This window comes from Ylistrum balloti, unplaced genomic scaffold, assembly GCF_031769215.1.
Source record: "Ylistrum balloti isolate Yb309-2 unplaced genomic scaffold, AGI_CSIRO_Ybal_v1 Utg370450, whole genome shotgun sequence".
Taxonomy (NCBI): Eukaryota; Metazoa; Mollusca; class Bivalvia; order Pectinida; family Pectinidae; genus Ylistrum; species Ylistrum balloti.
The window spans coordinates 104,321-121,272 of record NW_026782299.1 but is presented as its reverse complement, the minus strand read 5'-3'; the positions used below and the strand labels follow the sequence as shown (position 1 = coordinate 121,272).

General features: G+C 37.8%; 1 protein-coding gene across 1 annotated transcript; it reads left to right on the top strand.

Moving 5' to 3' along the window:
- Nucleotides 1–32: 32 nt before the first annotated feature.
- On the top strand, nt 33–16,646 carry LOC132554912 (alpha-2-macroglobulin receptor-associated protein-like). Its single transcript, XM_060219243.1, has 7 exons — nt 33–191; nt 4,491–4,632; nt 6,511–6,648; nt 11,192–11,287; nt 11,577–11,818; nt 12,646–12,804; nt 13,874–16,646. The coding sequence occupies exons 1-7, from the start codon at nt 33–35 to the stop codon at nt 13,943–13,945; spliced, it is 1,008 nt and encodes a 335-aa protein (XP_060075226.1). The 3' UTR covers nt 13,946–16,646.
- Nucleotides 16,647–16,952: the final 306 nt, after the last annotated feature.

Sequence of the window (16,952 nt, the reverse complement as noted above, 5' to 3'; positions counted from 1 at the left end):
TTTTGCGGACTCTAACTTACAGAATTGCCAAGATGAAAGTAGGAGGCGTGTGTGCGATCTTTCTGTTTCTGACATTTATCTATACTTCTGAAGCTGGAAAATACTCTGAGAATGTTAACAAACCTTTTACAGAATCTAAGAAACCTTTTAGAATGAACAAAGTGAATATGATATGGGAAAAAGCACAAAAAGTAAGTAGATGTGTTCATTAAGCCAATCCCTCGGGAATCGCGGATTCTCTAATGCAACACGAACATCATAACACCCAGTGACGTATAATGATGATTATTATGAAGATTGTTATCGTTTCCTTGACACTGCCGTCGCCCGGCAGAGTCAGATCGAGATTTGTCGATTCTCTGGCGACGTGAGGGGGGTGCTCCCCGGAGTGGCGTATAATGTATCGTTTGTATTATATATCCATATTACAACACATTTACGCTAGCTAGGCTGTATCAGGGCTACCGATGTCAGGTGCTTTCCTAGGGATTACCTGACCGAAATAAATGCTATTGATCAGATCGGGAAACCCGCAAATTTGACTTATAATACGCCAATTGGGGAATTGATTTGTTACTTAACATGGCAAAAAATCACTTTAAACTTAGTTTTTATCATTTTCCCCCAAGTCACATCTATATAGCCAAGAAACACATAAAACTGCAAAAATAGAATTAATTGCACATTGGAAAGTATCGAAAATAGATGCAGTACTTATTACCTGTGTGTATGGCCTACAATAGTACAGTTACTACGGCGGGGACAGTTACATTGGTCTCAAAGAGCTAGAACTTTCAGTAAACATCTTTTCGTAAAAAATATCTTTTCCTTGATTTATGAGACTTTTAATAATATATTGCGAAAGTTAAGGTTGAAACAATTTCAGCAATTTTCAGTAACCAATTCATACCCCATTTGGCATATAATAGTCTAGTTTCCGTGATATATGCAACTTTATGGTTTCCTCCGACTTGTTAAAGGTGGTTTGAAGCCCTGAAGTTCAGATTGACACTTTTGATCTATCAATGGTCACTGACAACCAAAGCAGTTCTGATGTGCTACATTCCTTCCTCCTTTTTAAAGTCTCTGCCCTCGGCCCACAGACACAACTATTTAGAACACAAAGAGTGGAAAAATACATGGCGTGTATTATATACCAGATGTTTTTTCCTGAAGTTGTTTTGCACCATTACATTTCGTACCAGCTTTGGACAATTTACTGTTGTGTTCACTACAGTGATTATACAGCATTTCAATGAACCTCACCTTACATGTCTTTATTACTGTGGTGTTCCCCACAGTGACTATACATTATCCTCACCTTACAGGTCTTTATTACTGTAGCGTTCCCCACAGTGACGATACAGTATCCCCACCTTACATGTCTTTATTACTGTAGTGTTCCCCACAATGACTATACAGTATCCCCACCATACATGTCTTTATTACTGTAATATTCCCCGCAGTGACTTTACAGTATCCCCACCTTACAGGCCTTTATTACTGTAGTGTTCCCTGCAGTGACTTTACAGTATCCCCACCTTACAGGTCTTCATTACTGTAGTGTTCCCCACAGTGACTCTACAGTATCCCCACCTTACAGGTCTTTATTACTGTAGTGTTCCCCACAGTGACTATACAGTATCCCCACCTTACAGGTCTTTATTACTGTAGTGTTCCCCAAAATGACTATACAGTATCCCCACCATACATGTCTTTATTACTGTAATGTTCCCCGCAGTGACTTTACAGTATCCCCACCTTACAGGTCTTCATTACTGTAGTGTTCCCCACAGTTACTATACATTATCCCCACCTTACATGTCTTTATTACTGTAGTGTTCCCCTCAGTGACTATACATTATCCCCACCTTACATGTCTTTATTGCTGTAGTGTTCCCCACAGTGACTATACAGTATCCCCACCTTACATGTCTTTATTACTGTAGTGTTCCCCACAGTGACTATACAGTATCCCCACCTTACAGGTCTTTATTACTGTAGTGTTCCCTGCAGTGACTTTACAGTATCCCCACCTTACAGGTCTTCATTACTGTAGTGTTCCCCACAGTGACTCTACAGTATCCCCAGCTTACAGGTCTTTATTACTGTAGTGTTCCCCACAGTGACTATACAGTATCCCCACCTTACAGGTCTTTATTACTGTAGTGTTCCCCAAAATGACTATACAGTTTCCCCACCTTACAGGTCTTTATTACTGTAGTGTTCCCCGCAGTGACTTTACAGTATCCCCACCTTACAGGTCTTTATTACTGTAGTGTTCCCCATAGTGACTATACAGTATCCCCACCTTACAGGTCTTTATTACTGTAGTGTTCCCCACAGTGACTATACAGTATCCCCACCTTACAGGTCTTTATTACTGTAGTGTTCCCCAAAATGACTATACAGTATCCCCACCATACATGTCTTTATTACTGTAATGTTTCCCGCAGTGACTTTACAGTATCCCCACCTTACAGGTCTTCATTACTGTAGTGTTCCCCACAATGACTATACAGTTTCCCCACCTTACATGTCTTCATTACTGTAGTGTTCCCTACAGTGACTATACAGTATCCCCACCTTACATGTCTTTATTACTGTAGTGTTCCCCACAGTGTCTATCCAGTATCCCCACCTTACAGGTCTTTATTACTGTAGTTTTCCCCACAGTGGCTCTACAGTGTCCCCACCTTACAAGTCTTTATTACTGTAGTGTTCCCAACAGTGACTATACAGTGTCCCCACCTTACATGTCTTTATTACTGTAGTGTTCCCCACAGTGACTATACAGTATCCCCACCTTACAGGTCTTTATTACTGTAGTGTTCCCCACAATGACTATGCAGTTTCCCCACCTTACATGTCTTCATTACTGTAGTGTTCCCCACCTTACAGGTCTTTATTACTGTAGTGTTCCCCACAGTTACTATACAGTGTCCCCACCTTACAGGTCTTTATTATTGTAGTGTTCCCCACAGTGACTATACAGTTTCCCACCTTACATGTCTTTATTACTGTAGTGTTCCCCACCTGACAGGTCTTTATTACTGTAGTGTTCCCCACAGTGACTATACATTATCCCCACCTTACAGGGTTTTATTACTGTAGTGTTCCCAACAATGACTATACAGTTTCCCCACCTTACAGGTCTTTATTACTGTAGTGTTCCCCACCTTACAGGTCTTTATTACTGTAGTGTTCCCCACAGTGACTATACAGTGTCCCCACCTTACAGGTCTTTATTACTGTAGTGTTCCCCACAATGACTATACAGTGTCCCCACCTTACAGGTCTTTATTACTGTTGTATTTCCCACAGTGACTATACAGTATCCCCACCTTACATGTCTTTATTACTGTAGTGTTCCCCACAATGACTATACAGTGTCTCCACCTTACAGGTCTTTATTACTGCTGTATTTCCCACAATGACTATACAGTATCCCCACCTTACATGTCTTTATTACTGTAGTGTTCCCCACAATGACTATACAGTGTCCCCACCTTACATGTCTTTATTACTGCTGTATTTCCCACAGTGACTATACAGTATCCCCACCTTACAGGTCTTCATTACTGTAGTGTTCCCCACAGTGGCTATACAGTGTCCCCACCTTACAGGTCTTTATTACTGTAGTGTTCCCCACAGTGACTATACAGTGTCCCCACCTTACATGTCTTTATTACTGTAGTGTTCCCCACAGTGACTATACAGTATCCCCACCTTACATGTCTTTATTACTGCTGTATTTCCCACAGTGACTATACAGTATCCCCACCTTACAGGTCTTCATTACTGTAGTGTTCCCCACAGTGACTATACAGTATCCCCACCTTACATGTCTTTATTACTGCTGTATTTCCCACAGTGACTATACAGTATCCCCACCTTACAGGTCTTTATTACTGTAGTGTTCCCCACAGTGACTATACAGTGTCCCCACCTTACAGGTCTTTATTACTGTTGTATTTCCCACAGTGACTATACAGTATCCCCACCTTACAGGTCTTTATTACTGTAGTGTTCCCCACCTTACAGGTCTTTATTACTGTAGTGTTCCCCACAGTGACTATACAGTGTCCCCACCTTACAGGTCTTTATTACTGTTGTATTTCCCACAGTGACTATACAGTATCCCCACCTTACAGGTCTTTATTACTGTAGTGTTCCCCACAGTGACTATACAGTGTCCCCACCTTACAGGTCTTTATTACTGTATTGTTCCCCACAATGACTATACAGTGTCCCCACCTTACAGGTCTTTATTACTGTATTGTTCCCCACAATGACTATACAGTGTCCCCACCTTACAGGTCTTTATTACTGTAGTGTTCCCCACAGTGACTATACAGTGTCCCCACCTTACATGTCTTTATTACTGTAGTGTTCCCCACAGTGACTATACAGTGTCCCCACCTTACATGTCTTTATTACTGTAGTGTTCCCCACAGTGACTATACAGCATCTTCATTTTTCCCCTACAGAGACTCTCTAGACCACGCCTTGCTGACCTATATGCTGATCTGACTATCCAGGATAAAGTGGAGAGGGAGCTTAAGAAACTAAAAGCTGAAGACAGAGATAAAGATGGGATGAAGGATGCAGAGGTTCGACAGAGACTCTTAGGTCAGTAAAAGATACTGCACATTTCAAGCTTTTAGATAACTGTAGTTAACCTTCATGTTGCTATCAAAATGAAACCACTAGACATCTATTTGATTGTTTTAGCTCGTCTAGCCATTATATACCATTGTCTGTCTGTCTGCCCATCAGTTTTTCCTACAAATCCTTACTAGTCGTAAATGACTGAGCAGATTTTGACCAAATTTGGCCAGAAGAAATTTTGGGGCAAAGGAAAACAGGTGGGTCTCTGCCAGGGGCAGGAGTGGGGCCCAATTGACCCAATAGTAGTGCAAATTCTTTAAAATCCTGCTTCTGTTGTCTATTCACTTTTTGCCCAAATTTGATGTGATGCATCCTTGCATGAAGAAAACTTAAGTTTTGTATAAATTGTTTATCTTACCTTGCTTGGAGTCTTCCTTTTGTCTTTGTAATACTCTTCCTTTAGTTATTATGAACAAATTTCAGCAAACCAGACCAGGTAAGAAATACAGGCCCTATGGGCCTCTAGTCTTTAAATTAGATATAGAGCAAATAAAAAATAAGTTAACATTCAACATATTAGGGAGTTTATCCTTTAAGCTTGATTGTATAGAAGCTTGACTCATTCAAACGTCAAAACATCACCGACAACCAATTCCAATATGGCAACTGAAGAGCAGCCAACACATGTGGACATTGAATAACGTATTTCAGCAAGTAAACTTTGTACAATGTACTTGTGTTGTCATATCCTTTAATTTAGTCACAATGTATTCAGATTAGTTGTTGTTAAGTCACTGTGATCATTAACATAAAAGTATTATTATTATAATTTTACAAAATTACTTATTTAATTAAATCATATGTGAAACTAACTGTTAATAAGTATTTACTTATCATTGTATTTTAAATGCAGTTATGTTTAAAAAATGATGATATTTTGTTAAAGTGTCCCAATGCGTTGTATTTGGCCCTACAACACACAATACAGCTGCAGCAGTTGTAGTAAAAGAAAGTAAATGAACTGTGTATGTTGTGTAGTAAAAAATATTAGATTCAGATAAGAGAATAAATGAAAATGTGACATGATAAAAAGATAAATCAATAAAAAGTGTCCTAGCTCCAAACCCAGCCATAATCAAGATCATTGATGTGTTTCCTTGTTTAACATCAGGAATTTATCAACTGTTTGCTCCATATTACATAAGCAGTTAACCTATAAATTATCTGGAAGTAGCTACTTAAGGAAAAGCAGTTGATAAGTTCCTGGGGTAGATACTTTCAAGTCGTTTAGAAGCTTTTGCAATGCTGACTCTTTCATATGCTCTAGTGTTAACAAAATGGGTGGCCTTCAGGAACAGAAGGCAGAGATTTGGGTTTAATAGTGTATATTTCAGCAAGTATATTTTTGTACAATGTCCATGTGTGGTAAAATTATGTAATTAGGCCATGATCTTCTCAGATCAGTTGTTGTCACTACAGTCATTAACATAAAAATTTGGATTAGTATATAAATAAATGTTTGATTATTATTAGTGGGATGGTAGATCTAGATTGATAATAATATAATATTTACAGGACAGATGGGCGGGGCCAAAAATGGTCAGATTGACTGAAATACTTCATATCTAGGTGACAGTTAAGGCCCATGGGCCTCTTGTTAAACATGCACAGATGGTACATAGAAATTCAAGCAAATACCTACACATTGTGTATTTGTTAGGTACGCAGATTGTGTGATTTATATTGATAGTAAATAAATTACAGTGGTATAAAAAAGACATTACACATTTTTTACTACCACAGCACCTCCTTATTAGTCATTAATTGAAATCTTTGTAGTCAACAAATCAGTCTTTTGATTTAGAAAAAAATAGTACATGTATTCTTTTGTGATTTCAGAAATTATGAACAGATATGGATTACAAGATGTTATTTCTGTCCCTCCTGGACCAACCATGTCTAATGAGATTCCACAAGAATTCCATGATAAAAAACTCCAAAAAATGTGGAAGAAAGCTGAAATGAGCGGGTTTACAGGTGAGTTGAATAAATCCATTTCTGAAATTATTAATTTTGTCAATATGTAGGTTTTAGTCCTTGCTTCGATACATAAATTTCCAATTAAAGACCATTTAACTATTTGGATATGTTTACAATCAGATATGTATCATACCATATTCTCCAGACTGTCTGTTGTTTACAATCAGATCTGTATCTTACCACATCCGTTGGACTTTCTGTTGTTTACAATCAGATCTGTATCATACCACGTCCTCTGGAATTTCTGTTGTTTACAATCAGATCTGTATCATACCACATCCTCTGGAATTTCTGTTGTTTACAATCAGATCTGTATCATACCACGTCCTCTGGAATTTCTGTTGTTTACAATCAGATCTGTATCATACCATATTCTCCAGACTGTCTGTTGTTTACAATCAGATCTGTATCTTACCACATCCGTTGGACTTTCTGTTGTTTACAATCAGATCTGTATCATACCACGTCCTCTGGAATTTCTGTTGTTTACAATCAGATCTGTATCATACCACATCCTCTGGAATTTCTGTTGTTTACAATCAGATCTGTATCATACCACGTCCTCTGGAATTTCTGTTGTTTACAATCAGATCTGTATCATACCACATCCTCTGGACTGTCTGTTGTTTACAATCAGATCTGTATCATACCACGTCCTCTGGAATTTCTGTTGTTTACAATCAGATCTGTATCATACCACGTCCTCTGGAATTTCTGTTGTTTACAATCAGATCTGTATCATACCACATCCTCTGGACTTTCTGTCATTTACAATCAGATCTGTAACATACCACATCCTCTGGACTTTCTGTTGTTTACAATCAGATCTGTATCGTACCACGTCCTCTGGACTGTCTGTTGTTTACAATCAGATCTGTATCGTAACACATCCTCTGGACTTTCTGTTGTTACAATCAGATCTGTATCATACCACGTCCTCTGGACTTTCTGTTGTTTACAATCAGATCTGTATCATACCACGTCCTTTGGACTGTCTGTCGTTTACAATCAGATCTGTATCATACCACGTCCTCTGGACTGTCTGTTGTTTACAATCAGATCTGTATCGTACCACATCCTCTGGACTTTCTGTTGTTACAATCAGATCTGTATCATACCACGTCCTCTGGACTTTCTGTTGTTTACAATCAGATATGTATCATACCACATCCTCTGGACTTTCTGTTGTTTACAATCAGATCTGTATCATACCACGTCCTCTGGACTTTCTGTCGTTTACAATCAGATCTGTATCATACCAAGTCCTCTGGACTTTCTGTTGTTTACAATCAGATCTGTATCATACCACATCCTCTGGACTTTCTGTTGTTACAATCAGATCTGTATCATACCACATCCTCGGGACTTTCTGTTGTTTACTATCAGATCTGTATCATACCACATCCTCAGGACTTTCTGTCGTTTACAATCAGATCTGTATCATACCAAGTCCTCTGGACTTTCTGTTGTTTACAATCAGATCTGTATCATACCACATCCTCTGGACTTTCTGTCATTTACAATCAGATCTGTAACATACCACATCCTCTGGACTTTCTGTTGTTTACAATCAGATCTGTATCGTACCACGTCCTCTGGACTGTCTGTTGTTTACAATCAGATCTGTATCGTAACACATCCTCTGGACTTTCTGTTGTTACAATCAGATCTGTATCATACCACGTCCTTTGGACTGTCTGTCGTTTACAATCAGATCTGTATCATACCACGTCCTCTGGACTGTCTGTTGTTTACAATCAGATCTGTATCGTACCACATCCTCTGGACTTTCTGTTGTTACAATCAGATCTGTATCATACCACATCCTCTGGACTTTCTGTTGTTTACAATCAGATCTGTATCATACCACATCCTCTGGACTTTCTGTTGTTTACAATCAGATCTGTATCATACCACGTCCTCTGGACTTTCTGTCGTTTACAATCAGATCTGTATCATACCAAGTCCTCTGGACTTTCTGTTGTTTACAATCAGATCTGTATCATACCACATCCTCTGGACTTTCTGTTGTTACAATCAGATCTGTATCATACCAAGTCCTCTGGACTTTCTGTTGTTTACTATCAGATCTGTATCATACCACATCCTCAGGACTTTCTGTTGTTTACAATCAGATCTGTATCATACCACATCCTCTGGACTGTCTGTTGTTTACAATCAGATCTGTATCATACCACATCCTCTGGACTGTCTGTTGTTTACAATCATATCTGTATCATACCAAGTCCTCTGGACTTTCTGTTGTTTACAATCAGATCTGTATCATACCACATCCTCTGGACTGTCTGTTGTTTACAATCAGATCTGTATCATACCACGTCCTCTGGACTGTCTGTTGTTTACAATCAGATCTGTATCGTATCACGTCCTCTGGACTGTCTATTGTTTACAATCAGATCTGTATCATACCACGTCCTCTTGAATTTCTGTTGTTTACAATCAGATCTGTATCATACCACGTCCTCTGGACTTTCTGTTGTTTACAATCAGATCTGTATCATACCAAGTCCTCTGGACTTTCTGTTGTTTACAATCAGATCTGTATCATACCACGTCCTCTGGACTTTCTGTTGTTTACAATCAGATCTGTATCATACCACATCCTCTGGACTTTCTGTCATTTACAATCAGATCTGTAACATACCACATCCTCTGGACTTTCTGTTGTTTACAATCAGATCTGTATCGTACCACGTCCTCTGGACTGTCTGTTGTTTACAATCAGATCTGTATCGTAACACATCCTCTGGACTTTCTGTTGTTACAATCAGATCTGTATCATACCACGTCCTTTGGACTGTCTGTCGTTTACAATCAGATCTGTATCATACCACGTCCTCTGGACTGTCTGTTGTTTACAATCAGATCTGTATCGTACCACATCCTCTGGACTTTCTGTTGTTACAATCAGATCTGTATCATACCACATCCTCTGGACTTTCTGTTGTTTACAATCAGATCTGTATCATACCACATCCTCTGGACTTTCTGTTGTTTACAATCAGATCTGTATCATACCACGTCCTCTGGACTTTCTGTCGTTTACAATCAGATCTGTATCATACCAAGTCCTCTGGACTTTCTGTTGTTTACAATCAGATCTGTATCATACCACATCCTCTGGACTTTCTGTTGTTACAATCAGATCTGTATCATACCAAGTCCTCTGGACTTTCTGTTGTTTACTATCAGATCTGTATCATACCACATCCTCAGGACTTTCTGTTGTTTACAATCAGATCTGTATCATACCACATCCTCTGGACTGTCTGTTGTTTACAATCAGATCTGTATCATACCACATCCTCTGGACTGTCTGTTGTTTACAATCATATCTGTATCATACCAAGTCCTCTGGACTTTCTGTTGTTTACAATCAGATCTGTATCATACCACATCCTCTGGACTGTCTGTTGTTTTACAATCAGATCTGTATCATACCACGTCCTCTGGACTGTCTGTTGTTTACAATCAGATCTGTATCGTATCACGTCCTCTGGACTGTCTATTGTTTACAATCAGATCTGTATCATACCACGTCCTCTTGAATTTCTGTTGTTTACAATCAGATCTGTATCATACCACGTCCTCTGGACTTTCTGTTGTTTACAATCAGATCTGTATCATACCAAGTCCTCTGGACTTTCTGTTGTTTACAATCAGATCTGTATCATACCACGTCCTCTGGACTTTCTGTTGTTTACAATCAGATCTGTATCATACCACGTCCTCTGGACTTTCTGTTGTTACAATCAGATCTGTAACATACCACATCCTCTGGACTGTCTGTTGTTTACAATAAGATCTGTATCGTACCATGTTCTCCAGACTTTCTGTTATTACAATCAGATCTGTATCATACCACATCCTCTGGACTTTCTGTTGTTTACAATCAGATCTGTATCGTACCACGTCCTCTGGACTTTCTGTTGTTTACAATCAGATCTGTATCATACCACATCCTCTGGACTGTCTGTTGTTTACAATCAGATCTGTATCATACCACATCCTCTGGACTTTCTGTTGTTTACAATCAGATCTGTATCATACCACGTCCTCTGGACTTTCTGTTGTTTACAATAAGATCTGTATCATACCACGTCCTCTGGACTGTCTGTTGTTTACAATCAGATCTGTATCATACCAAGTCCTCTGGACTTTCTGTTGTTTACAATCAGATCTGTATCATACCACATCCTCTGGACTTTCTGTCATTTACAATCAGATCTGTAACATACCACATCCTCTGGACTTTCTGTTGTTTACAATCAGATCTGTATCGTACCACGTCATCTGGACTTTCTGTTGTTTACAATCAGATCTGTATCATACCACATCCTCTGGACTTTCTGTTGTTTACAATCAGATCTGTATCATACCACATCCTCTGGACTGTCTGTTGTTTACAATCAGATCTGTATCATACCACATCCTCTGGACTGTCTGTTGTTTACAATCAGATCTGTATCATACCACGTCCTCTGGATTTTCTGTTGAAACATCCCATTTTGTCTTACAGATGAAGAATTAAAACAACTGAAAGAGGAATTTTGGCATCAACAGAATAAACTGGATGAGTTTAATAGTCTGAAGGAAGAAGGATTTAAGTTTGATGGTGAGATAAATAGCATTCTAAACCAAAATATTTCTAAATTTTGTAAACTGATACATAGTGTAAATGTTTGGTCAGGTGAAATATTTCAGGAATTAAAGATTTACTTAGGCTACACATGTTTTTGGAACCACAAATTTTCTTATTGACTTGAACTGACATTCATATCAGAATAACAATTTATTTCAAATGATTTCTGAACCATTGAATGCATTTACCCAAACAAATAGGCAAACAACACGTCCTTGGTCGTATTGATACATGCACATGCTTTTTGATGCCTTGTTTCTAGATGTGATGGACAATAGTCTTGACCCTTATAAAGACAAGGAATTTAATAAGATGTCAAAGATGGAAAGGCAGATGGAGCTGAAAAGGAGAAATAAAGATTTGAATAACAAATACCGTGATCTTCATGAGAAGATGGACAAACCAGGTGATGAAGAGCTGGAATTCTCTGACCACAGGGTCTATGAGTTATGGGCCCTTGCGAAAAAAGCAAACATGTCCCATGCAGAACTGGCAGAATTTAAGGTACATAAACAGATATTTCATGGCTTGTATAGGAATCAGTGTTAAAACGTGAAGATACTGGTGGTGTGTTTGGTACAGTTATTAGTTTTGTTTATTATCCGTGATGAAAGATTGGAGGGGGTTATCGTAATGTCGCTATCATTCTGTCCTTTCACAATACTGTTTATTGTCACTAACTTGAGTTCTCTTCAACCGATCAACTGAAGTTCATGAAGTTCAGGTATACCACTCAAACATCACACACACCTTTATTGTCAGCAGTGTTTGAATGGGGTCACTTTTGGGTCAAAAGGTCAAATGAAAAGATACAAAATTGATTTCTGCCCAATAAATAAAGTCACTTTTACCTGAATAACCTCAGACTTCATAAATTGCTTCATGACGTGAAAAGTGAAAGGTAAAACCCAATGTCGCTATCAATGGAAAATTGGTTTCTGCTCGATAATTTAAGCTCCATTGGACCAATCAAACTTCAAACATTGCATTCTGTGCTTGTTTCTTTTGGATTGCTTTTCAAATGAAAATGTCAATTTAGGTCAGGGTTAATGTAACTATAAAAAGAAAGTTAATTTCCACATAACTTAGGTTCCACTCAGTAAGTCGAGGTCTCTTTGATTGAGCAATCTCAAAAAGTATTAAACAGTCCCTGTCCCTGGGAGATAAATATGGTCGAGGGATACCTTTGCCTCTGTACAAAGATCAGTTGGATTATAGTATTTATGTTTGAGGTGTGACTTTGTCATTTGAATGTTATATACAATGTTATCACATCTGGATATAGTACAAACTGTGATGGGATTGAAGATTTCTCTATTATTCCCTTACAGACGGAGTTAGGACACTTTCAGCGTCGGATATCCAAACACGACTATTACCAGGAACAGCTGTCATACACTGAAGATCTGCTTAAAGATGAATTCAAGGAAGGTGAATTGCCAGAGAAACATGCAGATATTAAACAGCGAGCACAGCACATGGAGAAAACCGTAAGTGTATACACCTCATCTGATTGATATGTCTCTTGTTATCTCAAGGCACAGGTTTAACTCACACCTGTCCCCAATTGTGTTACATTCTTCAAGATAACCATCTATACATTATAATATTTTGTGTTGTGATATATTATTTATCAAGATAATTAAAGCAGGGTAAAAAGGGTTTCATGAGAACTGAATCCTAGTGTTTGTTAGTTTTAAACTACATTTTATATTTTAACTAAGATATCTTCTGTTTAAGGGCATTAGCCAAACACCAGTACTCATCATGTTTTAGCCCAGTAAATAACACTGTAATATATGGTTATATTTAGTTTAAAAAAGTGTGAAATATTGATTATTTATTATTTTTAACACAGAGAGGACATCACTAGTAATTAAATTTGACACACCCATTTATTGCTTTTGTAGGGGATGGGGAGGGGGGGTGGAGGGGAGACTCTGGTCTTTATATATATACAGAGACATTGTATTGTAATGGTAGAAAGCAAACAACTATTGCAGTTGTCCGTTAGTAATTTCTCAAAATCTCTATTGTGACTGGATTGTTGTTTTTTGGCACAACATCATCTGATGGTGGGCTATTTAAACTGCCCTATGTCTGTGGTCCACCATCCATCTGTCCGTCTGTAAACAATTCCTTTGTGCATCACTATTTTTTGAGAAATATGTAAGTTCCCCTTGGTCCCAAGTTGTGCCTGTTTGATTTTGGGACTGATCTGAAAATAAAATGGCTTTCAGACTACCATCTGGATTTGCAGTGTAAGATTATTATCAATATTTCTGCAAAGAAATGTTCAGTTGTCTTATCATTAAGAGCAAAATAAAGAAGAGAAGAGAAGGAAAAATCCAAGTATAAACGAACAAATAAAGATCAGACAATGGTTGTCATGAAGATCTCTCAACGATCTCTTGGTTTTTATGATAGTTTTCTAAAATAGAAACGCAGGTTTTGATAATAAGCCAATATCTTCCTATTAGTGATTTTTACCCAACAAAACAGATTGTTTGCAAGTCAAGCAAAGCTTTTGATGATATTTTGATCTTTTGTGTTTAACAGGTTCGTAAATACCATGCCCATCTTAAAGACACAGTAGAAAAAGCCATTAACAACAGACACACAGAGTTATAATCTTTATGATGTAGGAGTGGCCGTCTAGATGGAGAGGAGAATAACACACACAGAGTTATAATCCTTATGATGTAGGAGTGGCTGTCTAGTGGCCATCTAGATGGAGAGGAGAATAACACACACAGAGTTATAATCCTTATGATGTAGGAGTGGCTGTCTAGTGGCCATCTAGATGGAGAGGAGAATAACACACACAGAGTTATAATCCTAATGATGTAGGAGTGGCCATCTAGTGGCCGTCTAGATGGAGAGGAGAATAACTGATATTTAATGGGTGAGAGAGCGGACATGTGTCTGTGGACAGAGAGTGGAATAACACTGAGAATGGAAGAGGTAAATGACCAGCACAGAGAATGGACAGGTTATGGCTGTAGAGAGAAAGGGGAATAACTCTAAGAATCATTTCCAGTTTGAGAGTGTATGCTTACACACATGTTCCTTACATCATTTGATGTGGAATTGGGAGCCATCACAGCTGGCATCCCTATACTTTTCCCAATCTCAGATACTGACACAAATCCTCCTTATCCAGATTGTTTTTTTTATTCTGTTGGTTTTGTTGGAATATTTCAGTCTGATATGTGGCCATATTAGATATAAAATAAACATCGGACTGAAATACACTGTATAGTTATCTCATCATATCACCTTCTAGTCCCTCTCTGTTGCCTTATAAGTGCTGAAAAGGGAAATATCATGTCTATTTGAATCCTTTAGTACATCCATCAGGGAATTAAGTGTTTACATTTTTATGTTTGGATAATCTCAGATATTTGATGACGATGCTTTATGACACATATGTTTGTGTGTTATAAAGATGGTGATCTGAGCCCTCAGAATCTCTTACCCTGGATGTCAGTACCTTAACTTTTCACATTATCAAAAATACCAAAGAAAGATTTACAATGGATTTATCATGGCCTTATGAAAATAGACCTAAAAACTTGTGTGTGTTCCTGTATATATGTAAAGTACAAGTGATATATGTAAAGTACCAGGTACTGATACATGTAAAGTACCAGGTACTGATATATGTAAAGTACCAGGTACTGATACATGTAAAGTACCAGGTACTGATATATGTAAAGTACCAGGTACTGATATATGTAAAGTACCAGGTGTAAAGTACCAGGTACTGATACATGTGAAGTGCCAGGTACTGATACATGTAAAGTACCAGGTACTGATATGGGTACAAATGACAGGCACTGATATATGTAAAGTACCAGGTGTAAAGTACCAGGTACTGATATGGGTACAAATGACAGGTGTTCTGCTTTAGTACAGGTATGGTGTAAACAATATTTACTTTGACTCTATCTCACTGGGAGTCCGACAGGACTGTCATGATCTGTATTCTGTAACTTTTTTTTGATCATTTTATAGTTTATAATATTCAAAATATCACATGTACATGCCAAATAATGTTTTATATCACTGCTTTTATCATCATGCTTCCCAACCCCCTAGGACATAAGATGAATCTATTTCTTCATTAAATTCCTGTGCAGGAAGATACCACTACTGTAACCTTTAGAAGTCCTCTGTGTGTAGATTAAATACAGGACTCCTCTATAGGAGACATTTGTCAATTCACAAGTTCATCACTCATCCTTTATGGTTTAACCAATAGTATGTTTGTAACATGTTGACATATTTTATTTCATTTTTGCAGTTTTAGAGAAGTTGGACATTTATTAGCATATATAAAAGTCTTTAGGAAAGTGTCATATACACATGCACACACTGTGCTATAAAAACACAGAGGTATTGAAGATGATACGTTTCTTAGTTATTGATAATACATCATTGTTAGGTTGTGATTTGTGACAGTGTTACCTGTGAATGTTGTTCAGATTGTTTATTATTGTACCAAGCATTTATAATGACATGTACATCTGTAGGACATGTCTTTATAACGACATGTACATCTGTAGAACATGTCTTTATAATGACATGTACATCTGTAGAACATGTCTTTATAACGACATGTAATGTGTAGGACATGTCTTTATAACCATGTGTATATCTGTAGAACATGTCTTTATAACCATGTGTACATCTGTAGAACATGTCTTTATAACCATGTGTATATCTGTAGAACATGTCTTTATAACCATGTGTACATCTGTAGAACATGTCTTTATAACCATGTGTACATCTGTAGAACATGTCTTTATAACAATGTGTACATCTGTAGAACATGTCTTTATAACAATGTGTACATCTGTAGAACATGTCTTTATAACAATGTGTACATCTGTAGAACATGTCTTTATGTTAAGAACATATCAGTCGTCTTGAAAGGACATTAAACAGCTGTATTTGGACCTATTAGTGAGAATATGAGATTTATGTCTGTGACAAAACTCGGGGACAAAATGAGAGTATGATTGCATTTGTTATTGTAAAATAAATTCTTGGATTGTAAGACTTAATTTACAACAGACCACTTTGTCAGTGTTCAGGTGCTACTGGTCATAAAGTATCATGTATATAAATGTATATTTGCTGAAATGTGTATATATTTGTAACAACAATAGACAAAGGTTTTATGTACAGGTAACAGTAATCTTTAAGTGCAGTAGAAATAATCATATCAATTCTTACTAAGGAAAGTTATGCCACCATTGTTGATACTCAGATGATTGTAATCTTGATATATTTCTTTTCTGAGGTAGAAATAAAAGAAATAATTTATTGATTTTATTTGTCTTCTGTTTATTAGGTGTAAAATGGTTCCCAAGGGATCTAGGTGTCCTTTCATTGGTTCCTAAGAGATCTAGGTGTCCTGTAGGTGATCCCTGAGGGATATCTAGGTGACCTGTTTGTGATGCCTTAGGGATATCTAGGTGCCCTGTAGGTGATCCATGTGGGACATCTAGATGTCCTGTAGGTGATTCCTGAGGAACCAAGATGCCCTGTAGGTGATCCCTGAGGGATATCTAGGTGTCCTGTAGGTGATCCCTGAGGGATATCTAGGTGCCCTGTAATTGATCACAAAGAG

What these genes read in the sequence shown, in the direction of transcription:
- LOC132554912 (XM_060219243.1), top strand. Translation starts at nt 33, where the DNA reads ATGAAAGTAGGAGGCGTGTGTGCGATCTTTCTGTTTCTGACATTTATC. An exon ending in TATGGGAAAAAGCACAAAAA is followed by an intron (nt 192 to 4,490) that starts GTAAGTAGATGT and finishes TTTCCCCTACAG; the next exon opens with AGACTCTCTAGACCACGCCT. An exon ending in AGAAGGATTTAAGTTTGATG is followed by an intron (nt 11,288 to 11,576) that starts GTGAGATAAATA and finishes CCTTGTTTCTAG; the next exon opens with ATGTGATGGACAATAGTCTT.